Raw genomic sequence first — 26,375 nt, 5'->3', positions numbered from 1 at the left:
AGCCCCCCCGCCGCGCCGGGAGAACCCAACGCAGGGCCGCCGCAAGGCCCCCAGAGCCAGAGAGCAGGGAGGCACGGAGGGAAAGGGGGCGCCGCCCCAGCCCAACCAGGAGAGCAGCCCCCCCGCCGCGCCGGGAGAACCCAACGCAGGGCCCCACCGGAGAGGGACGCCCACAGCCCCAGACGAGCACCCCACCACCACCCAGGAGTTCCGGGCATCCCCCCGCCCCAACCCCAGGTACGAGCCAGGACCCCCCAAGGGAGACCCACTCCGCACTCCAGGCAGCCATCCGCCCGGCCGACGGTTGGTCCAGGGAGGAGCGAGGCAGGGGCCCGCCGCCCCCGCCCAGGAGGGGGGAACCCCGGGGAAAAAAGAGGGCCCACAAGGGGTGTTGTAAATATGGCCCGACCAGGCTCGGCCACAGTTGGAAATTTGGCGGGGCCCAGCACTCAGGAGCAAGGACCAGAACCCACCCCCCAGGGACACGAACACCCCCGGCTCAGATGTAATGTGAACCCCCCCACCGCGCGGAGAGAGCACCGCCGGGCCCAGGAAGCCGGCACCCCGGGGACACAGCCGCCGTTGCAAAGGGGCCCGTACCCCCCACCAGGGAAGAGGCAGGGGACAGATGGTCCTAGGTCCCACCTTCCTTGCAAAATGTGTGTGCGTGTATGTGTGTTTGAGAGAGTGTGTGTGTGCATGTGTGTGTGTTTATGTTGGGATGTATATATTGAGGGGGGAGAGGTGTGTGTACTAAGGGGGGTGCGGTTAAAATTGGCGGGTAGGGCACTAAGGGGACATCTCCTGATTACTCACAGTGACGTCCCCTCACCCTCCCCACCAAGGGGCCCTAAATGTCTAAGGTGCTCCCACAGGGTATCTAATAACTGGCAGTGCATAGCTGTTTATTGTTCGGAACTTGTTCTTGCCATTGAGCTAGCTTGTCAGAATTTGCCTCATGGTATAGTCACATGGACCCACATGGGGAATCTACCCGTACAAGTGCTAATGTTTTTGGGTTTTTTTCGGTCCCGTGGAGGGTCATAGAGAGGGGATATTACATCTTATGGAAAGCACTTTTGCAGTTTTCTTATGGCTCATTGAAAATGGAACATACCATTGTCATGCATTTTGTAAATATATCATCAGGTATTGGTAAGGCTAATATAAGTAGCATGCACTCAGGACATACAGGTGACACTATCGTACAGTGCCCCTACACCACACTTGTTGTTAGTAAAGCATAAGTCACATTTGCTCTTACGGCTAGATACAGTTTGTCTGCTGTCAAAAAATGGGCAAATCTTTATAAGGCATCCAAGGAGCATGTACTTATCCCATAAATAGCATTTGTGCAGTCCGCAGGATTTGGAGGGGGGAGTAGGAGAGGGGTTAAAAAAAGCATAAATTTGTGCGACAACCCTTCTTCTCACCTACTTCACCCTTACTTTACCTTTACATGTTATATATGTGTTTGCTATGACCTGTCGCTCGCAGCATGCATGTAGAAAAAATGTGCATAAACATTTTTGTTCTATGGGCTCACCAAGCAGTCTATGACCTTGATATTTTGTGCAAGCCACTCACGTGCCCAGTGCAGGTTTGCTAATTTTTCTTCCGCAGACCTAGCTGTGTGAGCAGTTGTGACTAATGCTTTTAAAATAACAACAGGTGAAACACTTTTTTTTTTAATTTGCTTTGCTGCATTAGGTTATCGTAAAATTGCAAACAAAAAAAAAAAGTTTAACCCTTTAATGAAGGAGCCATAGCACGCGTGTTGACATTCTTTGAATTACCAAAACTCTTTGACCTTTTACGCAATTAACGTCTTTCTAGCTGATGCTGAAGCTGAAAAAAGCAGCTTTGCGCTGAGCAAAACTTTTAGTAACATGTTTCTTCAACTAACGTAAAGCTACTGATTCTGACACTGAGAAAAGCAGCTAAGTGCCTTAAAGTGTTGTGTATCGGCACAAAGCTGCCTTTTCAGCTTCAGAATCATTGGAATTACGTTAATTGTGCTGAAGAGTTACGGTTGTTCAAAGAGTGTGTGTTATTTCCTGTCGGCGGTAACAGTGCTAGTGTTAAAGGGTCAAAGCACTATGAGCTAGAGATTAATTATATCACATTTTGTAAAAACACTTTAAAAAAAACAGCTGCCATAATCAAACTTACGTATGAAAGGGCTATCCATAATTTTTCTTTTGAGGCGATAAAGTTCCGCGGTGGGTCTCATAGAGGAGAAGGCCTGCAGAGGCCTCAGGAGCCACTCTTCTAGAAGAATCCTTATTAGCCCTGGCTCAGACAACTTGGATAAGGCAAGATGTGGGAGCGGCACAGAAACAGTCACTGCACACTCGCTGCAAAAGATTCATAGGACACTGACTTTGCTTTTTGGTTAATAAAGTTTCAGGACACATTGTTGAAAGGGGCTGCTTATGCTCTTATTTGGCTCTGCTGAGAAAAGTTGTATGCTGGCTGTAAAGGCTCAGGCAACTTAAATCAATACACATACGTCATACAAGGTTGTCTGTGAATAACACACTAATGAATCGAACGAAGTAGCAAATTTTTAGAAGATTCCTAAACTTTTTAAAAAGAAGGGTTTTGCTGTGTTAAAAAAATTAAAATAGAAAAAAATACCAATAATTGTTCAGTATTTCCCAACTCACAATTCATGGCTCAACTTTAGTTGAAACCTTACGGTGACACTCAATAAATTCAGGTGTGGTAAAGCAGGGAGAAACAGTATCTTGGAAGCCATAGTTGGGAAACACTGAAATAGCTCACCAAAAATGTGGGAAAAATGAAGTTCAGACTTAAAGAAAGACAAAATAACTTTTGGGATTTATCTACTCTCACTATGAAAAAATGAGGACTATATCCCTGCTCTGACAAGCTTAAGCCATTTTTATGAAAGAAATGACATCAAGTTTTTTTTCTCTCTTTTCTCCGTTGTCAACCATAAGTCCTACCTGGGGGAAAATTTATACAAAGAAGCAAGTTGTTTCCTGACTCCAGACAGAGCCGTGGCAAGCCTGTTTTCCATCCAACTGTAGGTATGTTGGCCAGCCTGAATGACAAGACAAAAACAGTTACTCAAACAAATAAACCTGAAAATGTTATCTCAATTTCATCCTTGGTCTGCCATCACATTTGCATTTGTTACCATGGAAACAATGTTTTTCTCCATGCAGAATTAGAAGCAGTGTTGGCAGCAGTGCACTGAAAAAGGAATACATTACAAAATGGTTTATATTGTCTGTAACACAGTTGTGTAAAGTATTACAAATATGTTTTTATTCATTTGTAGCTCAGTACATGTTGACTACAGTCTGTAATACAACACTATAAAAGCTCATAATTTTCTGTTAGTTTACACATCACACTACTTTTTTGGCGAAGTTATTGAAGGTTGCTTGGAGATTTCACAACTGGACCTTTTTCAAAGGTTGCATCCTGTCACAGTACCACGCTAGAATTCATTTCAATCCATTCTACCAGCGACAAGCTTGGAAGTCCTTTAGACTAATTTATAAAATGATCCCCCGTGACAGGTTTCTCTTTAGCTTGTTGTTTGACACTCCTATGATCAAAGTGAGTGTTTCTATATTTACAGAGTGTTTAAAATTTGTATTGGACCTTTCTACACTTCCTTTGTCAAAAGGAAAGTAATTTGGACCCATGAAGGCATTGTTGTAAAAATGAAATGAATCATTGCGGTTCACATTCTGCTCAACTACAATTTGATGGTGAGAACAAAGCTCAAAAACGTCCCTTTATTTGTCTCAAACTCCTCAAGAGCATAAAAAAAAATCCAAATCTGACGATGGTGCAATTTCATGATGTATTGCTGTGATGACGAGACAGTTGAATATGACACTGTACCTGCTCACCACACTCCTGCTCTTCACTACAAAACGTTTGAGGTAGTCCCATACCAACACAAGACAGAATAGCAGTTCATGGGTCAAGCCTGCCATCTGCTGGTAAACTGAACATTTAAACCAGGGGTGTCAGACTCCAGACCCTTGTGCTATCTTAGATGACCCCACCCTTGCATTGACGTGTTCTCCCTACCATAACAAAGGTGGATAAAGGTGGAAAGATTTCATGTAATCCATGGACACCAGTGAAGATCACAAATCATTGAAGAAAAATGGTTCAGAGCACTGTCTAGTGGGTCTAGATTACCCAACTCCCAATGTTAAAGTGCCTAGGATAGCACAAGGGTTACGTCCTGTCATTCTGCTAATTCTTAAAAATTCTGCCTTATCTGCTGCTAATTACCTGGATCCGATGCATTTAGTCAATAAGGAGCGTCAATGGCAGGTTTATGAGGCCAGAACAGTCTCATAATTCAGAATTGCACACACTCCGAGTCACAAATGCACACACTTCGATTCACAGGTTAGTTGGCAAACATTTACGATAGTGGCTGAAGTTTGAAACCTGCGATTTAGACAAAGTCAACAGACAGACATTCCTTTTCTCAGGACTACACTTGCAACAGCTATCCAGTACCTCTTCCTCTGAGCTTGTAATAGATATCGTTGAGACCATCGTATCCCTATTTTTTAAAAAGAATGGGTGCAGAGTGTAGCAATAGGAAATCATGGAGTAAGTTTCAAATGCAATATAGAAATGACCTTTCTATCTTTCAAAAAGTAGTGAGCATGGTGTCTGAATTGCTTTTAAAATTCAGGTCACTACATAGTGTTGCACTATATAATTTTTTATTAGTTAGGGGTTAAGGTGGGAATTCGGACACAACCGAATAAAAGTTGCTCTACAGGAAATATTTTCCTGACAGAACTTGATAATAGGAGGTGCAGCCTAGCTTAAACCTTGAGAAACTTGTACACAGATGTCTTCTAAATAATGTTGATTTCTTTTTCCAATTCTGTTTTCCTTTTTGAAGTCGGGCTGTGGAAAAATCAACTCCAGCTTTTTTTCTCTTCCTCTCACAGGCCACAAGTAGGTCCATAGTTCTTAAAAGTTCAAGGTTTTATTGGGAAAATTGCTCAAATAGACAAGTTATTAAATCTTCTCTGACCTTCATTTAAAGCATATATCTGGGGAAACGAGATTGCTATTTTTCAAGATGACAGACTCCCTCAAAGAAGAAAGATCCTGAAATTCATGTGGCATCTCTAAGATATGTGTGATGAAGATTTTCTTTGCAATTTCAAAATCTGAGCACAGGAACCTCAGCGTGTACAAAGGGGACTCATTTTTTGTGCAACATGGACCAAATTTCAGCTATGACCACAGAATGGTAGGAATTAGGACTAATGAGCATTTAGTGAAATTCAGGAATAACTTGTTCAAGATTTATGGACGTCTGATGTTTCAATCAGGGTGATCATAAACTCCATAGTTTGGTCTTTTCTGGAGCCATTTTTGTAGATGCTGCTTTGTCATTTCAAATTTCTGTCATGCGGAAATCAAAGTTTCTTGGCAAAATGACTTGCGAAAAGCCCTTTTTCTGGATTTGCTAAGTGTTTTTTAAAGTTTGACATTTTTTTGTCATCCTCCCTTAAGATAAAAAATTATTCATCTAAATTGCTTTCATATAAATACAAATTCAAATCCAGGTTCATGGCAGAAACTCTGCTAACAGTTCTCCTGCAATTAACAAGATGCAAAATTAAAATGTGTTTTGTTTTGAGCTGGTCAGTTTGCTAAAATGTCAAATGTGTTGCCAAAAAATGTTCGCGTTTGTTGTCTTTCTGAGCATTATTTTGCAACAGCTCTCCTCCGACACCCTTAAATGACCTGTTTTTTTTGCTTTTTTGTGACACATTTCTAAGAGGATCTAAAATTTTTATGAGACATGAAGAGATGGCTCATCACGCAGCAGTTAGCCGTTTAACATGAACCCACTGTGATTTAAAACATGTCAGCTGTACCACCAATAAGAGTGGTGAGAGACAGAACGCGTAGTTGCATCTTCAAAGGCTTTTATCAACAGGATAAAGTTCATTTTTAACAAAAAAGATATAGCCGTTGAACTTTTTGCATGATCTTTTTTCAGGAAACCTCTCTATGGAGTTGGATTTTTCATGAATTTGCTTCTTAAACGTGTAGTGTTTTTACTTGCCAGGAGTCTGCTGAAAAAAAGAAGCCTCTGTGTGTTGTCATTGTAACAGACGACTTATACATTGTAATGAAAAAAAGGGGACTGCAGGTCTACATTCATTAAGAAGGCAACTAATGATTTGAGACTTTCTGATGTGGTTGGTTAAATGTAAAAATAACCTGGATTTAAAAGCAGATAGAGCCCCACCTAAAGGATCTTACATTAAAAAGAGGGATAACCCAAATGAGGAAACTGGATCAGTTTTTAAATTATTTTACAAGCTTTCTGAAATGATGCAGAAATGGTTGCTGTTCTAAATGTATGACCAAGATTAAACAGCTAAATTACTATTATATGTTCTCTTTAAATGAATGAATGGCGGTAATTCCCTACCACATCAAAAACAGCTTTGATCATGGCGACTCCAGCGGGTGAAAATACTTTCAGTTGGTGGTTTTCCCGCAGAACTGCCTGAAGATCCTTCAGTTTGTCAATCCAAGTCAGAACTGCTTCACTCCACATTTCCTCCAACCTCTGGCCCTTCACGTCGTGGTACACACCTGCCAGAGTTGCCAGCGGCCCTAAGGATGGGATGTAAACACAAGCATGCAGAGTGAAAACCAGGATTTTTTAAAAGTCAGTAGACATGGACAGAATACAAACTTTTCAGTTCCTGCTTTCCCAGCAAAAAGAAGTGCTGCAGCAAACTCATGAAGCGGGGCAAGGTGTCAGTCAGGGTGTGGCGCAGTGAGCTTCTGTGCCACGTAGCCAACAAATCCCCACTTCCTTGTTCCAGCAGAACTGTGGCGTGTTGTGAAATCTGAAGGGGCGCAGTGCTCAACTCCTGCAGGAGCTCGCTGTCTCTAAACTGGACACAAGGTTATACAGTTTTAGAAGCTGCATTGCTCCTGGGCCTTCAATATGTGGTTACTACCTGTTTTTTTAATTCAGCGAAGAGATGCTGTAATGTCTTCATTTTCTCCCTGAGCTTATGGCGGATGTGTGCACTCCAATAATGCAGACGCTCCTGTTAGAGAAACAAAAGCAAACTGTTGAAGAAAGCAAGATCAAATTAAAGCCTAGGATGCTGTCAGTGTTCTGTAGTTACCTCTGCAGCAGTTAAACTGTCCAAACTACCAGTCATTCTAAGAATAAGTTTCCTGTTTGCTGCTCCCAAAAACAAGTCTCCCAGAGTTTCCGATTTGTTGCTGTCAACTCCTCTCTTGACGTTTATGATCAAACTGCGTCTGGCTTCCACACACATGGATACTGTGAAATCCTCGCTGAGGCCTGGACCTACACAAAAAGCAGTCACAGGTTCTCATTACTACAACTATAGATTGTTTTGTAACATACAGGAGGAGTGTTCTGGATTTACTACTCTTATAGCCAGCGGTGGTCCGAAGACACTGGTCCTCCACAGTCCAGTTCAGCCAAATCTTCTCTCTGTGATCCAATGAGGCCTGAACCTGGAGACCTGACCCATGAGGCTGAGACAGAACCTCCCACCTGAGGTTCCAATGACCTATCTGAGATATGGCACATAGGTTTATTAACATTAACAACTTAGTTTTTGAAAAGGGTTAGCATCCTCAGAAGGATTCTGACCTCCTATATTGTTGCCCAGCACTTCATTCTATCATTTAAAATTTCACAATGTCTCAAAGACATCAACAACGAACGTGTGAGAAACATCAAACATATAACAATAACAAGACATTAATGATTGTTAAAGTCAAGTTCAGTCTAATAATTCAGGTTTGGTTTGTCCAATTTGTCCAGATAATTTCAATGAGGCCATTCTGTCCAATCTTTGTACTGAGCCTGCAACTAAGTGACTGCAGAGAGGACTGACTATAAATGGACCAACAGGATGAGACCTCCAGCAGAACCACAGTCAGTAAAGGTAACCATTTGCTGTTAGTGGTTGGGGAAAGAAACAGAAAAATTGAAAATAAAGTCCTCACAAATGTCAATTTTAACACTGTAAAGTGCATAGATTTAAAATTGTTTCTGAAAGAAGTTTTTTTTTCTTTTTCCAGTAAGTCTCTGCTTTTACCTCTGGGAACAGAGACATGTTGGCTCCTAAAATAGTGGAGGAGTTGATGAGGGCGAGGGTGAAGCTGCTTTGGTACGACCGACCGACAACTGGCAGATGAGACGGAGTCTCTACCGAGTTTGCTCTGTGAGATCCCAACCATGCCAGAACCTAAAAAATGAAGACATGTTACTCTAAAAAGAGGCTTTAAATAGAAAAAACAAGATAAATCATTTGAGTACAATTCTACAAAAATATATTTGATCTAAAAATAGAAAAAATGTGGAAGAATTTTCTTTGAAAGTTCCTTTGTTTGACCTTTATATCCAAGTTAGTTTGAACCAAACACTGAAGAAAAACAGAATAGAAAATTAAGATTAAACAAAAGATTTTTAAAAGAAAAATAGGGTCAATCCAATTTTTTTTTTTTATCCAAGCCTGTTTTTTCTATTATTTATTGACAGTGCATTGTATTTGCTCAGATGATGATGATCCCATGTCGAGTCTGCACAGAGAGAAACATACAAAACCTGTGGGAGAAAAACTAAACACAAAAGTATAATTGAAACAAAACTTAAATCCTTATATAGTCTAATAAGGTTGCATGTTTATTAAACGCTAATATATAGTGAAATACAAATAGAACTTTGGATAATTTCACAACAGGGAAATTGATTTATCCTTTATGAATCATTAGAAAGAGAGAGAGTATTTCTCCATCACAGTTTGGCAATAAGGCCCAAAATAGCATCTTGTATGGGAGCCAAAGAAAACTTGGAGACACCAGTGGTCAAACTGCAATAAATGATTTTGAGTAAACAAAAAAATGAAAAATATAGGGGAGAACATTTCTGTTTATCCCCAAAGGAGGACAGAATAAGCAGTGATAAAGGTTAAACCTTACAGGCTGAGGGGGGCACCAGCCCAGCATCACTATGTGACCAAAATGATCTTCTAGGTTGGTTTCAACTTTGGCCACAAATGTTTGTGAAGGACACGGACCAAGAAGCTCTCTGTCCAGATCTACTTTGACTTGAAGGCTGTGGACGCCCACCAAGTCTTTCTGGAAAAGGAAATCAACAGATTAACCAATTATTTGTGTTTTTTAATGCTATAAACAATGGGCATCCTCTGTCTTTCTATGTGAGATAATACCTGGTACTTTGCACTTTGCATCACACGTCTTCTATCCCATTCCAACACTGTATTCTGTGAGTAGGAGTTTTCCTCCTGGCTAAGTGACACACAGCCTTTCAAGGCTGATGCTGTCATCTACATAAACACAATGACATTTATTTTACTTGTCAGGGGCTCATTCCCAAAATACACTTTAAGGTGCTATAATTTACTGCACATGCAGCGCTGCAGTTTCAAGCAGATGTCCAGAAGCTACCAACCTTTCGTGCTGACATCAGAGCACACACCTGCCCCCTGCTGGTGTTGGCCCCCCACTGTTTATCAAGGTTGAGGGAAACGTTGAGAGGGACAACTCCATCCCAGGACAGATGGGTCTGCACAGTCACACACAGCTAAACACTAGAAACTCACACAGAAGTCTGACACGCTCGCAAACTATCAGAAATATGAACAGGCGGTTTCAGATGCTTGGATACCTGCTGGCTGCTGTGCTGTTCTCTTTCTGAGCTGCGGGAAAGAGTCTGCAGGGACAGCTGGCCCAGCGCAGGGAAGAAGGGCTGTTCGAGCTCCACCTTTGTCTCATTGCTTTCCTCAGATTGACTCCAGGCTCTGAGAGCTCTGACCTACAGGGTTGCGATAGAAATTCAAAAGGAAAGTCCAAACAAGTACCACCATTCTTTCCACAAGTTTGAAGTTTAAAATTTCAAAGGTTAAATAAGATTTCATAAGTTGTTACTTTAAAAGAGTCAGTGTGGAAAACAGCCGTGTTCAACTTTCACAATTTTAACACACAGACAAAATCACAAGGGGAAAAGAAAAAGAGTAGGTTCTTCAAGTCCTGAAGACCCCATTCCCATGTTTCGACAGAAATCCTCTCAGCACCAGGATGGAGGCTTGTTTTAATTTTAAGTTGTTCAAAATCAAAAGCGTCTCCATGAGACCATGAGCAATAAGACAATAAGGTAAATCATTTCCATGTGTGTGATTGTTCTGATCATGCTTCAAAATGAGTTACTCTCCCACGCTTTAAATTAGGTTCCGGACAAAAGTGTATTTCAACATCTCAAAAACAGGAATGACATATTTCACACAGCCAAAGAGCCTTTGTATCCAACAGCAAATATTTCAATCATTCCTATGTTTTCATCAAATCTCTTTTTTTCTTATTGCTTTCATCGCTCACATTGCACTGACCTTCTTCAGCTGTCCTCGCCTCATCCAGCCCAGTAAAATGCTGTCCAACCTTCCATGTAAGGAGCGCTCCATTTGCAAATCCAGGTTGGTCTCACGGGAAAGGCCTTTGATACGCACTAATGTAAAAAAAAAAAAAAAAAAAAAAAAAGACAAGAGAAAGATTTCAAAAAGCTCTAGCCATTGGAAAATCCTTTTTGTTTATATAAAGCAACTTATAAAAAAAAGCAGTGAGTAAAATATATAAGCAAGGAAAATGATGTAAGATGCAAGTTATAAAAATGACTGAAAAGGTAATGAAATAAACAAATGACCAAGGTGAGCCATGGTTACAGAAACATTTGTTCCAGTGTGAGAACCTTAACTGGAAAATATGTAACTCAAGTGGTCAGTCACCAATTCTGCTTGTTGTCCCAAAGATGAATGAAGTTCATCAAGTTCATCTTTCAACTTAAAGACTTTATTTCCATTATGGTGCAAAAAGTATGTATTTAGCTTATGATGGGGAACAAATGATCGTGAGAACTACATGGGGGAAACTGCTCAATGACCTGAGGAGAGCTGGGACAGTAAAATAAAGGTAACTGTTAGCAACACACTATGTTGTCATGGATCAAAATCCTGTAGTGCCCCCCTCCCCCGCTTAAGCCAGCACATGTTCATAGTTTTCCAGAAACTATCTTGTCTAGAGGACGATACGGAGAATGCCATGTGGTCAGATTAGATCGAAATGGAACTCTTTGGTAGAAATGCCACTGGCCATGTTTGGAAGGAAGAAGACTGCTGGGTTTCATCCAAAGAACACCATAAATGTGAAGAATGGGGTTGGAAACATCATGGTTCAGGGCTGCTTTCCTGCAAAGGAGAAGGGACGACGGATCTGCATAATGAAAGGATGAATGGGGCCATGTACTGTATGGTGAGAATTTGGACAGGATGGTTTTAGTTCACATGTGGCCCAAACAATGAAGGAGTACCTATGCAAAAAGCATGTTAAGGTTCTAAAGTGGCATGGCCAGTCTCTGAAGTTCCATATAATGGAGAATCTGTGAAGGCAGTAAAAAGTCTTTGTTGCCAAGCAACAGCCCCAAAACATCATGGACCAAAAATAGCAGCTACAGTCAGGGCAAACCTGGTGAAGATCTGACAGACCTTTCGTCTTTTTAAGGGAGACTACTTGCACAATCAGTGACTCACAGATACTTATTTTGCCTCACTGAATGTGTAAAGGCACATGAACAAAAGGAATATTAACATGTCCGTAGTCCTTTTTAAAGTGTGAAGAATCCTGACAATGCCAAAGACAATCTGAGGCCTTGCAAGTACATGGATGGCGACTGGAAGGTGAAAAAACAAAATGGAGCCAGAATTTGGTCATGGTGTAAGCAGAACATCTTTGGAGGGATCTGCTTTATGGCTGTGTGCTTACAGTTCCTCTCCAACTCACTGAGGAGAGCCAACAAACAGTCATTTACAGGACTCTATTACCACCCAGCTGCCAAAGGTACTTCAAGCAATTGTTGGGAGGGTAACGTGAAGTTGTGAATAAATAAAAACTTGCTCTTATCTATATTAGAAGACACTACAAACCTCCTGTTGCTGTTGAGAATAAAATAATTCATATAAAAGCCAGTCCACTATTAGTTCAATATAAATGGAATTAAATTTGAGAGTTTGTGTTTGAAGAAGTTTACCTTCCAGGGTCTGGTTTCCCAGCTTGAGTTCTGGAGGAGCAGCATACAAGCCAAACAAGCTGAACTCACGGTTCCCCCATATGGCTGCTTGTTGAAGTTGGTAGTTCCAGTCCCTGCTTTTGTACAGCGTCTGGAATGTGATGGTCCTGGGAAGTGACTTCAGCTGTACATGGACAAAAACAAGGTTTAAGTTAGTTTCAGATGCTTAAAGTGCTTCTGAAACCAACTGTTGGGGTACAGAGCAGCCAACATTCTAATCACGATCTAAAGCGTTACACTTCCTTTTTGCTGAGTTTCTTTCATTCTGCAGTTTGTTCAGAGCTGACAGTAAAAAGATAAGTGAGCTTTGAGGTACCTGTGGACACGAGTGTTTCACCTCCACAGTCTGTCTGAAACCACCTTTAATGACCTCCAGTTCCCCTAGAGCCCACAGCCTCCTCCTGCCTGATGAAATCTCCAGCAAAGCCTCTGTGCTTGACTGAGACTGGTTCAGCTGTGAAAAAGACTTTGTTGTGTGAATCTGAAGGACAAAGCTGATATCAAGGTTCGGGTTTGGCAGAGCATCACCTGAGACCGTAAACTTAACTGACAGGGCAGGTAGGCCATCATTTTGGGGACTTTGTTGACCACCTTAACCACGAGCTCCTGACTGGACAGCAAAACATGGTCACTTGCAATTTTGGGCATTAATTTGTTGCAGCCTGGTGTGATTGGTGTAGAGCTGGATTGTTGACCTGGAGTTTCTGTTTACCTATGAGGTACATGGTGTCCCTGGATGGTAAATACCAGTGAGGAACTAAGCTCGGGGTTTACCACCATGGAGCACCTTAGCTGGGAGTCAGTCACTTTCCCCCATGTCTCAACCTAAAATATCAGACAGTACAAAGAAGGTTGTGAGACACAAGAGAACATGTGGGTTTTTTTAATTTATTATTATTTTTTTTTTGTATTAACATGACAAAGTACCTGCAAGGAAGGGCTATTCTCTCCATGTGCGGAATGCCTCAGAGTAAATCTGGCTTCCTTAATGCCTCCATGTAATCCCCAGCCTCCGATGTCCCCAGTCATTTGTAATCTCCAGTCTTGACTAGTTACTTCTATTAAAGCACTTTTCAGAGGGCCTGCAGAGGTTAAAAGCACTAGTATTTTAGGATGGATATTCATTTTTAGCTTTGTATTTAACTTTTCATCAAAAATAAATTTTGAGTTTTATCATTTGCATTAAAATATCTAAAACCGTCTGTATTTTAAATAACAACCTCAAAGTCATTTATTAACTAGAAATTAATTTAACGTCTACAACTTTTTATTTAAAGTCCCACTCCGATCATTGTTCGATCTATTGTAAAAGCATTTCCAGTGGTTATTAACTACGACTATGCCATTTTTAGCCAACATCCAAAAACCTGTGTTGTTTTCCAGGACATTGTTTCTGCAGAGCAACAGTAGTTTATTATAAATTTCCCTTTGAGTTTCAGAAGACACCGTTGGCTGGGAGTGAGCCAGCCTCTACTTCCTAACCCTCTGTTTACACTCTCTCCTGCTAGCTTACAGTGCCTCACATCCCCAGCTTAACATTACAGATGCAACAAAAATGGCGAACAATATTGTAACTAATCCAGCTGTACAGTTTAGAGCCAGATACCAGCTCGGTAAGACGTACATGGATCCATTGCAAGTGGATGCATCAGAATGGAGCAGAGCAGAGAGCTTGTGGCTTGCTGTTGAAGCTTCTACGTCACAGCTGCAAGCTTTTTCAAACTGTATTTTTTTTCCTGCTCCTGATTCACCCCAATTTGACTAAATACTCAGAAATACAATTTTAAGCTTAATTTTCTTTTCAATATCTCCTCCATCATCAGGAAATTGCCAAAAGAGCATGTTAAAAACACCAAAAACACAATTTTCATTGGAGTGGGTCTTTAACCCTTGTGCTATCTTAGATGACCCCACCCTTACATTGATGTGTTCTCCCTACCTCGACAAAGGTGGATAAAGGTGGAAAGATTTCATGTAATCCATGGACACCAGTGAAGATCACAAATCATTGAAGAAAAAAGGTTCAGAGCACTGTCTAGTGGGTCTAGATGACCCAACTCCCAATGTTAAAGTGCCTAGGATAGCACAAGGGTCAACTGGCTCAGCAGTTTTACTTAGATTTGATTTTGCCCACAAAAAACTTTACAGAAAGCACAACAAATAAATGTAGAGATGTTTACTCTAACCTACAGATTCCAAGTGTACTTTACCTTCAAACTGAGCAGTGAAAACTGCACCCACTTTACGTCGGGTTTTTGTTGCATTGAAAGCCGATGGAGAATAGGAGAGGAGTGCAGTCAGATACCCTTCAGTTCTGCTCACATTAAGTCCAGATGTGAGCACCTCAAGTCCGGCAACGCTGAGCCGAGCCCTGGACTGAATCTCAGGTAAGCTTCCATTGATGGAGAATTGAGCCTTGGAGGGAACACAAACAATTAAAAACAGAAGTCTGTCTTACATGCTTCATTCTGTTTTTATGAATAGAAGAACATTTCATTTGACTGGTTACAGATCTGTTCTGCTGACCACGAGTTTTAAGTCTTCCCATTAGAAAAGTCCAGCTCTACCTGCATCCACAGTAAGGTTGAGTGAATGTTGCTACAACTGAAATTACAAACAAGCTGGGACAACTTGTTTGTGTATTAGACACATGAAAAACGGACAGACAATAATAACAGTCAACAGGAAATGTTGATTCTCAATAAAAATTGATTAAAAAAATAAACAGACAATTTCTACATCTTCAAGCACAGGATAAACCTTTTTCAATTATCATGCTTACTACAGTTTTTCTTTTTTTACAGCTGTGCCTTATCCCCTTAGCACATATATTTCTTCATTTAGTTACATTTTTAAACATGTTCTTCCATTCCTGCATAAATTTGTTCCCATTCTTTTCCTCCATCCATTCATTTTCTAAACTTGGTTATTGCCATTCAAGGTCACGGGGATGCTGGAGCCTATACTAAACTACGGTTGGATACAGACCATCTTTTCTAATAAAACAGTAACAGTTACCCTTCTTTGGAAAAACTAGGATTAGGTAGATCTAGCTATAATGCAGAGCATCTTGTGTGGCTGGATTGGGAAAAGATTTACCTCCACAGGGTGCCCTTCCACATCTCCAAAGCAATGAGTTGACAGTCTTTTCTCTGTAGCGTCTCCTGAGCAGTTCAGCTGTGAAAACAAAACCCCCTGTTGATAAAATTTGTTTTTTTCTCAGGGCAGACGTTTACTATATATATTACTGAACTTTAGGCCACCCTGAAAATGTTTGTAGTACCACGTTGTTAAGAAAATACAGGTAACCTTAAAAGAAAATGGGAAAACAGTGAAATGGATCAATCGTGTTTAGCAGTCTTTTCAAACGTTGGTCTTACTTTTTTTTCTAGAATCATTACAGATTGAAACATTTCAGACTTTTATTTAAGTAATCGGGATAATTTAAGCCTATAGATAATGAAACCTGAAGGTGCTTAAATGCTATATTACAGAAAACTATTTTAATTTGGCAACATTTGCTCAATACATGGTTGGTCCTCCTTTTGCATGTATTCCTGCATCAACACACTGTGGCATCAAGGCCCTTAGTCTGTGTTCCTCTTTGGTGTTATGGAAGTTCAGGTTGCTTTGAAAGATGCTTTTAGGTCTTCTGCATTGTTGGGACTGGTGTCTCCCAAAAGCCGATAGATTTTCTGTTAGGTTCTGGTCTGGTGAGTTTGCATGATCTTTGCCAGTGTGGACACAGTTAGAAAATAGTTTGTTAGCAGCAGCAGCAGCAGTGAGTGGGAGCTCAAGAATACACAATGGTCCAACACCAGCAGATGACACAACACCCAAAGTCATCACTGACTGTAGAAACTTCTCAATGGACTTTGAATAATATGGATCCTGTGCTTCTTCTCCTCTTTTCTCCTATTTTCCCAGACTCCGGGACCTTGATTTCTAAATAAAATGTGAATTTTACTTCTGAAAAAATGACTTTGAACCATTGGTGAACAGTCTTTTTCTCCTTAGCCCCTGTAAAACACGCATGATGCTGTCTTCTTGCTAAGGATTGGCAGGTGCTCAGAGTTACTACAGTATTATTCTATGCTGTTCTTCACCCCTTCGACATATCCCTTCAGGGGTCGCCACAGTGAATCAGCTTTCACTTTTCACACAGATGGTTTGGCAGAGATTTTACGCTGTACGCCCTTCCTGACACAACATGTATTTTATCTGGGACCGGCACAGGAGGATTTACATGTAAGTCATAATAATCAAATTAGAGAAAGAAAAAAATGTAAATATTTTAGCTTACATGTAATGATTCTTTTCCAAATTTGAGTCACTTTTTGAAATGGCTGACATAAATATTGGTCTCTTTTATGATTTTCTAAATTTTCAAGATGTACCTGTATCTATTGCTGGGTATGTGTAAAATATATTTCTGTTTAATTGCTGTTTACAAAATACACATAAGAACTGTGTCAAAAAGGTAGTCTTTCTTTTTGGGAGATTAGAGAGGCAACAAATGTTTGACCTAAAGGATCTAAAAGAGAGACATCAGCGTTGACCACTACAACTCTGTGACCCTGAAAGATACACGACAAAATGTTCCTTTTTCCTACCAAAATTCCTGCCTTTATTCAGCTCTATTTTCTCCAATCTGCAATAATTGTTATATGCCACAGCAGTCATTGTAGATGAATGGGTAGAGGCAGTTTGCTGGGGCCCTCATGTGGGCAACTACTTTAACATTCAAAATGTAAGAAAAACGTTTTTTGTTCCTTACCTGATTATTATTACAAAAATTGCAGATCAACAGCTTAATGGAGCACTGGACTCTGATGCTAAGACAATGTGCTATGATAAAACGTAGGTTTAAATAATTAACTAACTGTCTGATTGGCCGGATTTTCAAATAAGTAAGCTTTCAGAAAAAATTCAGATCATAACAGGGAATAGACAACAACTTTATCTGTCTTGCAAAATTAAGTGGATGAAGACAAGATGTAGATCTAGACGAACACGTATATATATATTTCACAGGCTTATGTAAACAAATGATGTGTATAATAAGTAAGGTGTACCTGAGAGGAAGTTGGAATAAGTCCCCGAAGCCCCTTCATCTGTTGCCAAAGAGACACTACCAAAATGACTGTTTTGTTTTTTGCTTCAACCTTAAAAAGGATGTTTGCTGTTCTCTCATCTCCCATGAGAAGGACCAAGCCTGTATCCAGCTGCTCTGCTGCAAACTGAGAGGACAATCAGATTTAAAAACAATGGAACAGCAAGGAAACAAATTTTAATTCTGATACCAAGTAGATTCAACGATGGTCCTTGAGATCTACCATCCTGCTAGTTTTCTAAATATCCATGTCCTACGTGCTGCTAGCTGGCTGGATCAAGTGTGTCCAGTCAAACAAAACCTTTAAACTGTAAGGATTCAGTGGTTTGGTTTTGTTCTTGGTCATGTTTTTGGTTTTCTTTTTGTCAGTCACTCCACTTTCAGGTTCATGATCCACAGCTGTCTTCAGTTCGGTTGATTACCCTCAGCCTATTCAAGTGTCTTGGTTTCTGTTCATCCTTGTCAGGTCATCTGCTCTGCTGTATCACCTTTTTGTTTCTCCCCATAGCTTTGTCATGGTTCAGTTTGGTTTTTAAACATTTTATTTTCTGTTACCAAGCCTAGTCTCCTGCATTTTGGGTTCTCCACCACCAGTTTGTGACAGAAACACATGATCTAGCTGATTGGCATTGGACAAGGACAGCAGGGATGCAAGTTAGGTTATGGACCTCAAAATGTGTTGAAGACAATGAATCAATAAAGATAAAAGCCCTGCACCTGGAAATGTGCCTCAGCTTGAAAGGAGCTCATCAGACCTCTTTGAAGCAGAGCCTTGATGTGTTGCTGCAACTTTAAGGAGAAATGCCATCCAGGGGTCAGGTGCTCTGTCCTTGTTCTGTGAAACTGCATTTTTAAATGTTCAGGTCCTGCATGCAATTCTGCCAGGGCTAACGATTGATCATCATCATGGGTCCACTCCACCAGGGCACTGCTGCTGACAGACACACCTTAAACAGGAAGGCAGACACAACTATTTACATTGGAGTCGAGAAAAACTATACATACATCCTCTTTTGCAATAGTGATTTGGTGATTGCCTAATATTCTCTGTACATACAAATTTATCGTTTCTGCAAAATTTTAATGGAACACAAAATAATTTATGATGCTCAGTAGAGAAACACATTTACAAAAAAAAGTATATGATATAAAGTAAATTTTCTACGAGTACTAAAAGACTGGTATTTTCTTAAAATGGTCAACCTTCAGCAAATGAGTCAGACTGCTCTGAAGCTCCATTCAGCTCCAGGTTTGTATGCAGACAATTAAGGCTGGGCAGGGAGTGCCTCAAGTCTGCTGACAGATACAGCCTCAGACTTCTGGATGTTTTTAGAGACCCTTTGACTTGGGCCAGCAGAGTCCCCGGTCCATAAGAAAAGGAACCACACAGAAAGATGCTGAAATGGGACAATGGTTAAAACAAAAAATCATGGTCAAAGTGTTGCTTCGAAGAAATATGACATCCATGTTAGCAGAAAGAACAAAATAAAGTAGTAAAGAGTAGTATTGGTTTAACCTGTCTATTGATATGTTGGCAGATAGATTTGCAAACAGGTTGGAAACTGTTGGCAGTATGCTCTGGGTGAAGTTAAGCTCAAGTCCTGCAGTCCTGGTTTCTTCTAGAAACATTTGGGACATGAGGCAGTCCAGAATCACTCTGTTTTTCCCATTAATGATTATATGCAACAAGCTTTTCATTTTGCCAGGCACAGAGATGTCTGCAAAGGCCTTAACCTTGAAAAAGAAAGCAATGAAATCGTCAGATATTGGGACTGGTGTAACAACACTGGAACAACAGAAAACCAGCTCACCTCCAAAGTTTTTGGAATCTTTGACTTGAAGGGATGACTAAGAGAAGAATGCAGGCCAACTCTACCTGATGTCCCATTTATCTGCATAAATATCTAAGAAGAACAGCAAGTTATCCACCTACAAACAGGTTGCCATACCAGGTTCCTTCCTTCTACATCCATCAGAGTAACAGGTTACGTTTGATGTTTGAGATAAATGCAGAGAAGTAGACTGAGAGAAGTGACAGTGATGATGTTGTTAAAAGGATGCTGAAGTTGGAGCTATCAGGGAGGACGCCTGGAGGAAGACTGCAGTGGAGGTTTCATGGATGTAGTGAAGGAGGCCATGAGGGTGGTTGGTGTGAGGATTGAGGAAGAGTATGCAGATGATAGAATTAGATACAGGTGGATGATTTGCTGCAAAGAGCTCTGGAGAGAAAAGCCGAAAGGCTAAGAAAGCTCAGCATCAATGATTAGATTGAAAGGTTAAATCAGCAGAACAAACTTCACAAACTTAGTAGCCATAGGGCTCTAAAAATATCCAGCTTAGAAATGTCAAACAAATATTAAAATCTACTTTATGTTAAACCCACCTGGTATCCCTGTCGTTCTATTCTCAGACGTCCTCTGGCCAGATAGTCAAACTCATCATTGTCTTTTATGCCCCAACACAGGTTTCCTTCCATTAGAGCAGATGAGGGCAGCTGCAGCTTTAACAGAACACATCAAGTATTCACATGTCGGCCCAAACCAACTGTAAATCACAGGACTTAAATTTTCAACAGCCTCTATGTACTAAGGAATATTATTTTTGTGAATTTCAGCAATTAAACACCCAACCCTATCATAGCATAAACTAAATGTATATTGAAGGAGCTTACCTTAAGCCGCTGATTGAAAGTTGCTTTAACTTTAAGCATTCGATAATTTAAAGGCAAATGTTTCCCCTGAAATTGCCCAGAGAAAGTCAATCTTTCTTCATTTTTTACCCGAAAACTCCCACTTACATTTTTGTGGGTCTGAAGGAGAAAATGAAAAACAAAATGAATTAATTTTTTTCTCTTTATGTCCAGAATTATAGAATCAGTATCATGCAATCAACATTTTAGGTATCTTAATACTTTTTAAAAATGCATTGATCGAAACAGGATTCTTTAATTTTTGATACCAAAAATCACCACATCCTCCTTTCTTTTCTCTCCTCAGTTCTCGCATGATAAAGTTCTTGTCAGTTTAAGAAAAACCTTAATTATAACTTTACACGGAGTGATACTTATTGTCAATGCCTCTCCACAGGTGTTCCACAAGGCTTTGTACGCTGGAGCACGTTTTCAGTTCTCTGTTCATTCTTTTTTGTATTATAGATATGCTGATAGAAATTATGTTAGAGAATAAGTATCATTTCACAGCTTGAGAAAAGTAGGAACATTTACACAGAAAAAAAAGCATTGTCCACTTGGTCCATCACAACTTGGCTGAGCGCTGGAGGAGGTTAAACCTAGGTCACATATACCAAAATGCCACCAGGCTGTGACCAAAATGCAAGCCTTTCAGCAAATTGGACAGTAGGCTGCGCGGCGGGACTTCTAATCGGGAGGGGGCAGTTGTATTTTTTCATGCCGTTTGGCAGCCGCTGAGCTTTTAAGAAAAAGTCTAAGGTAAACAGTCACCAGACAATTTTTTCACATTGGTCAGTGGCCAGACTGGTACATTTGGAGGTTGCGCTGTGGCAGTCCAGTGATAAGAAGGTGGCAGGAAGGCTGCAGCGCAATAATTGACTGATATGAGGGTCTCTGTGGTCCCCAAATTGTCAGATGATCGGACAACTTCAGATGGCCACCCACCAGCTAGCCCCCTGCCCTCCGTACTGCCATCCCACTGCCACCTTCCAATTGTTAGAAATCGTACGGTAGCAGTGCAGGCACTCAATCAGGGCTGTCAAGATGGGCCGGGGGCCCAGCAATGACCAGACGTCAATCAGGCGATCCCAGCCACCCTGAGTCCAAATGGGGAGATGGCATTAATGCTGCACAAAACTCATCATGGCGTTGATAGCACTACAGCAACTCAGAGTCATCTGTCTTGACAAATTGGGGTTGATGCTGAAGAGAACACGAAGAAGACAGAATATTGTGCTTGCTGCACTACTCATTGGAAAAGAGAAACACACATGTGAGGATGCTGTCCCTCCAATGTCACTAAAGAGGTCAGGTATTCTGCATTAACATTTATATTGGTTCTGTGAAGTCTATGTTCTGCCAATTGTCCTTTTTTGTCCAAGGCTGAGCTCTACAGGATGTCCATTTGGGTGCACACAAGGAGACAAACCAAAAGAGGATCAGCTGGGTCCTATTGACTGCTTACCATCCAGTCGGCCTGAACCATCAACTGAGATGATGAAGAAGAGCAAAAGCATAGACTAACTTTTGCACTTTTGTCTAGGTGTTGTATGTGGTTTTGTTTTTTTAAGATCATGGTCATGTTATATTTATGTTGAGATGAGTGGTTAGTTATGTTTTCAGATTTGTTTGGCTCATTTGTCCACTGGGGGAAGTGCTGAATCCCCACCCAAAAAATGGAGATGGTAGATCCCAGGAAATAAAAGGGATTGCATTTTGAAAGTCAGACAGAGGGATGAGAATGTCATGCTGTGTGCTGGCCTGTATGAGTCCCAATAAATGTCAAGCATTGAGAGTGCTAAAGACTGCTGCTTCCTGGTAATTCATTCAAGTCCACTCATTGAATCATTTCTTCTGAAAACCCTCTGGGTTCTTCATGGTCATTTCTTCAGGTCAGAGGAAACCCCACAGAGCTCAAGAAGGGCGAAGTGTTGCTAGGACAGTTTATATACCCCTAGGCTATAGGCTGGCTGTTAGCCGGTGGCACTTGATATGGATGGCCACCGCCCTGAGACATTTACACTTCGTCGAATCAGAGCTGCTGTCAGCCGACGATCCGGCTGCCGCCACCCTGTGGCCACCCAACTTTATAATGATGTCGTTCCGTCTGACTGACTGCTGCCTGACGGCCGCAATCTACATTTATGATGACGCTGACAATTTTTCCCAAAATTGGGTGGCAATTGGGTTGGAAGCTCATCCTTTGTGCTATCCTAGGCACTTTAACGTTGGGATTGGGTCATCTAGACCCACTAGACAGTGCGTTGAACCTTTTTTCTTCAATGATATGTGTGATCTTCACTGGTGTCCATGGATTACATGAAATTCTCTTCACCTTTATCCACCTTTGTCATGGTAGGGAGAACACGTCAATGTAAGGGTGGGGTCATTTTGACCTCACAAGATAGCACAAGGGTTATCTTGAAGATTCTAATGATCCTGCTCTACCGCACGGTGGCAGTTGTATGTGTGACTGCAGCATTAGGTTGCAACAATTCTCATCAATAAGTTAAAAGGTAACAGGATAAAACAACAAATCACTGTTTACACCAATTATATTTAAAGAAAAGTTGTTTTGTTTAAGATACAGATAGTTTACCTGGTTGCTGGAGACTGTAATGCAGAGTGTCAAGTTTGATGGAACTGTGTCAGAACTGAATGGATGGAGCAGTGCAGAGCAAAGCTGAAAAAAATTAAACAAAACTATTCAGTTAGGGCTTATTCACACCAGTTGATCCATACCATACTGTGCTATAGTCACACTTTTCTCTGGCCAGCAGTCAAACTGCCAATAACCTTCTGAGCTTGAAAAGGGGTGGCACTGTTGCTTTATTACTACTTCAAAACTAGCCAATGGAGAGAAAGAGAAGAACTGTGTTTCATTTGAAAAAGGGTCTAGACCAGGGGTCTGCAACCTTCAACACGTAAAGAGCCATTCGGGTCGATTTCTCATTGGTCAAAACCCAGTAGGAGCCACAAAGTTTTACTTCATCCTTTGAAAAAATAAGACACTCATTTGTATTTATGTACTTATTAGTATTATGATAAATGTATAGGAACTATTGTTTTTTTTTGGCATAAAAAACAAACGTAAAGAGAAAGTACCCTTTTTCTAAATATGAAATAGTTTTTAACTTTAGACAAAGGATCAAATGAATTCCTTTCAAAATAAAAGGCACCCTGTATTACATAGAATGATCTCAATGCAGCAAATATCAGAAGTGCCACATTAGCAGGGATTAAAACGAAAAAAACAAAAAATGTATTTTACTGTCTGTTGTGCATCTCAGCCAGAAATTTGTAAACCTAAATTAAATTACAGCTAATCAAGTGACCCTTACTGTATTTTTGGACCACAGGGGGCACCCTTAAAATCCTCATATTTGTTCAAAAATAGAAAATAAATCCGGGTTGTGTTTACTGACCTCAAATTGATTTTCAGTGGTAAACGACTCTCAAAATCTGTTTTAAATGTTTTTGTACAACCTTGTTAAACTACGAAGCTGAACCGCTTGACGGCTTTTTGGAGGATTACTGCTGTCGTAGTCAGAAGCCTTGCACAGTGATGTACTGTGTTTCAGCTGTTTGTCAAAGAGGGAGACTAAAGTTGGAGTAATATACTTAATTTTTTTCACTTTACTACTTATTTACTTTTTGCTTTACAGTCACTTTTTAAAATTAAAACATTTTTTATTTTTCTTTAACCAGACTGCCACGGTGGAGGGATAAAAGAGCCACTCGTGGCTTCAGAGCCTCAGGTTGCAGACCCCTGGTCTAGTCTTAATCAGTGTTTTGAAGTACCCAGTTAATAATATCAGGGGTGAAAGGCAGTTACTGAAGTGCTATATGTTTTTTTTTTTTTCTTCTCTTTTCGCTTTCCTTTTAACTTGTTCTGTCCAACAGCTGAGCAAACAGATTAGAGCTGAAGGCTTTTTGTGTTGGACAGGTTTTACTATCACAAAAAGAGGTCATATAGCTTCAAGAAACTAGAGTGTAGATTGGTATAAACCCCTTTTTGTCGTATTATTTTTTATTTATTTGTTACATTTAGTGTGTGTGGGGAGGGAGAGGGGAAGAATGTGAGGGGAGGGTGGAAGAGAGTAAAAGGAAGAAAGGTGAAAAGGTGGGGGATACAAGCACTGATTTGAATAAGTTATTAAATTAAGCTGTAACAATTATACCAGATCTGCTGGAAAGACGAATGTTACATCAAAGGTGAAAATATGACACTAAGATGAGCGAAAAAAAATCTGTCCATCAATACACTGTGGGTAAGGAGGAGGGATGAAGCAGACAGGGAGCAGTGTGGCAGTGTGCACGTGCACGTGGGGGTGGAGATACATGCATGCTGCCGACGTGAACCGTGTGTTCATAAAGGGAGTCAGTTCCTACCCAGCCAGACCAGCCAGACCAGGAGAGGGGAGGAGAGCCCCCAGGCCAGAAGCCCCCCCAGCATCCGGACCCAGGCAGCCCGGGAGGGGAGGAGGAGGGGACCGCCCACCCCACCAGCCAGGCACAGAGAGGGATTGGGGGCATTGGGGGGGCCCCCCAATGCCCAGAGGCACAAGCGAACCCAGTGTCCGGCCCCCAGGCCACAAGACAGGAGCGCTTAGCCGTACAGGCACCCACAGCCACCCCCCATAACCCTACAACCCTACACACTACAACACCCCCCCCCCCCCCCCCCGCCATAATATCTGAGCCCCCCTCCCCAACCCTCTCAGTGCCCTCCCCTCTCTGTGATGGGGAGGGAAAGCCCCAGAGGGTCCCAGCGATCCAGCCCCCAGGTCCGTCCTACCCATGCACTCACGCACAGATACTCACAATCATTTGGTACGCCCGACCATTCCCGCAGCCGGCAGGATACCCATAAGCCCGGACGCCCTGAGAGGACCAGGCGGGTGAAGAGCGGCCGCCCCCCCCGACCCCACCCATGTATGGAGGTGTGGGAGTGCTGTGTGTGTGCTGCAGGTAAAATAGGAGGTCCCCAGTGTGGGGGGCTCCACCGCTGCCAAGCCGCAAAGCCCCCCACTCCGGGGTCCCTCTATGAGTGGTGTGTATTTGCTGTGTGTGTGCTGCTAGCATGCAGTGTGTGTGTCTACAGAGGAAGTTAAAATTGTGGGGGGGGCCAGCGAAAGGTGAGCACGGATGTTTCACCGTGACCCCCTCCACTAGACCCTCTCCACAAGGCCCTAGATGAATCAGAGTGTCTAATATGCAAGTAAAAAGCGGGGAGGAGGGCGGGTGCCAATGAGAACCCAGAGAGGGGCATCCCCAATGAGCCCCGCCAGCATACCCCTCCCATCCAGTTCCCGGAGCCCTATGTGCCTGTGTGCAATATTTGTTTGGGTGAGAGCGGGGAGGAGCGGGCGGATGGGCACAACCGGGGGAGAAGGCTCCCCCGAGCGACCGGCCCCCCAGCCGGCCGCGGTAGGCGCCCCCCCCTCCCAGAGCGGCCAGGCAGCTAGAAACGGCACCCCCCCAAACCCACCCCGGCCCACCCAACCAGCCAGGACCCGGCTCAACCTATCACCATCCCACCCCTACTAGGTGATGTGACTAACCAGCTGGAGCCAGGGAGAGTCTGAAGCCGACAGATTTTTGTGGAAGACGTTATCTCTAAACTAATATGCTCTGACATGTGGTTTCTGTAGTGGCTGATGCTAAGATTATTTTTAGATTTCCAGTTTAGGAGGATAGTTTTCTTTGCGATACATACAGCGGTGAGAACCATATAAGCCTTGTTAGATTCCATGTTGATGTTATTCAGGTCACAGAAGTGCTATATGGATTCAATGTGTTTTGTGGCAAGTTAACAGACGGTGGCTGAAATTATTAGGAGCTACTAAGTTACAATGTTTAAGAGGACAGTCAACATCTGTCCTACTTGTTATCTAGCAGATATACAACATTAAACAAATGCTGGAATTTAGATATTTACAGTACATCTTTGATATCTGGGGTAAAAAAAAATTAACTTACAAAGGGGTTTGGGGCTCTGTAGCCCAATGTCAGGGTGTGGAGGATTTCTTTATTATTAACAGCAGCTTTAGTCTCCAGGATGTAGCAGCCTTTTTGGAGGTCAGCAGTGAAGGTTTTTTGCAGAAGGAAGTCCTGGGGTAAGGACTGGAAGGGCTGCCTGTTCAACAATTTCCATATGAAAATTGAACACATGTCCAACAAAAGATAGAGACCAAAAAATGAGCTGCAGTACACCAACAAATGATGTCCCAGATCCAGAGACAAACCTCAGCTGAAGCACTGCAGTTTTCTGAAACATCTTTTTGTCCCTTCTTAGGTCCTCTACTGACGCCTTCAAAAACACAACAGTGGTTGGAGTCCTTGGCTTTGATGAGGTCATATTCAATGTCATCTGTCTCTTTCTCAACATCTTA

The 26,375-nt window shown here is 41.7% G+C and overlaps 1 protein-coding gene across 5 annotated transcripts in view; it reads right to left on the bottom strand.

Annotated features, from left to right (window-relative positions):
• LOC101165344 overlaps window positions 1-26,375 on the bottom strand; it is a 36,133-nt gene that overhangs the window by 5,185 nt on the left and 4,573 nt on the right. Inside the window, exons 8-37 of one of the 5 annotated variants that reach the window (XM_023965367.1) lie at window positions 26,229-26,371; window positions 25,963-26,119; window positions 22,580-22,663; window positions 19,963-20,100; window positions 19,675-19,791; window positions 19,103-19,195; window positions 18,808-19,025; window positions 18,495-18,688; window positions 18,009-18,238; window positions 17,254-17,418; window positions 15,278-15,355; window positions 14,389-14,593; window positions 13,106-13,260; window positions 12,891-13,003; window positions 12,707-12,788; window positions 12,495-12,632; window positions 12,140-12,302; window positions 10,449-10,564; window positions 9,731-9,877; window positions 9,515-9,628; window positions 9,273-9,389; window positions 9,022-9,180; window positions 8,139-8,288; window positions 7,458-7,608; window positions 7,188-7,375; window positions 7,014-7,106; window positions 6,743-6,947; window positions 6,473-6,660; window positions 2,973-3,070; window positions 2,173-2,357 (exon numbers count right to left, since the gene is read on the bottom strand). In XM_023965367.1, the coding sequence (XP_023821135.1) occupies window positions 2,173-2,357; window positions 2,973-3,070; window positions 6,473-6,660; window positions 6,743-6,947; window positions 7,014-7,106; window positions 7,188-7,375; window positions 7,458-7,608; window positions 8,139-8,288; window positions 9,022-9,180; window positions 9,273-9,389; window positions 9,515-9,628; window positions 9,731-9,877; window positions 10,449-10,564; window positions 12,140-12,302; window positions 12,495-12,632; window positions 12,707-12,788; window positions 12,891-13,003; window positions 13,106-13,260; window positions 14,389-14,593; window positions 15,278-15,355; window positions 17,254-17,418; window positions 18,009-18,238; window positions 18,495-18,688; window positions 18,808-19,025; window positions 19,103-19,195; window positions 19,675-19,791; window positions 19,963-20,100; window positions 22,580-22,663; window positions 25,963-26,119; window positions 26,229-26,371 (4,384 nt within the window). Of the gene's footprint in view, window positions 1-2,172; window positions 2,358-2,972; window positions 3,071-6,472; window positions 6,661-6,742; window positions 6,948-7,013; window positions 7,107-7,187; window positions 7,376-7,457; window positions 7,609-8,138; window positions 8,289-9,021; window positions 9,181-9,272; window positions 9,390-9,514; window positions 9,629-9,730; window positions 9,878-10,448; window positions 10,565-12,139; window positions 12,303-12,494; window positions 12,633-12,706; window positions 12,789-12,890; window positions 13,004-13,105; window positions 13,261-14,388; window positions 14,594-15,277; window positions 15,356-17,253; window positions 17,419-18,008; window positions 18,239-18,494; window positions 18,689-18,807; window positions 19,026-19,102; window positions 19,196-19,674; window positions 19,792-19,962; window positions 20,101-22,579; window positions 22,664-25,962; window positions 26,120-26,228; window positions 26,372-26,375 lie in introns of those variants that run through there. The other 4 variants (XM_023965369.1, XM_023965368.1, XM_023965370.1 and 1 more) reach the window with 4 other exon arrangements.

This window comes from Oryzias latipes, chromosome 17, assembly GCF_002234675.1.
Source record: "Oryzias latipes chromosome 17, ASM223467v1".
Taxonomy (NCBI): Eukaryota; Metazoa; Chordata; class Actinopteri; order Beloniformes; family Adrianichthyidae; genus Oryzias; species Oryzias latipes.
This window is presented reverse-complemented; position numbering and strand designations above follow the sequence as displayed.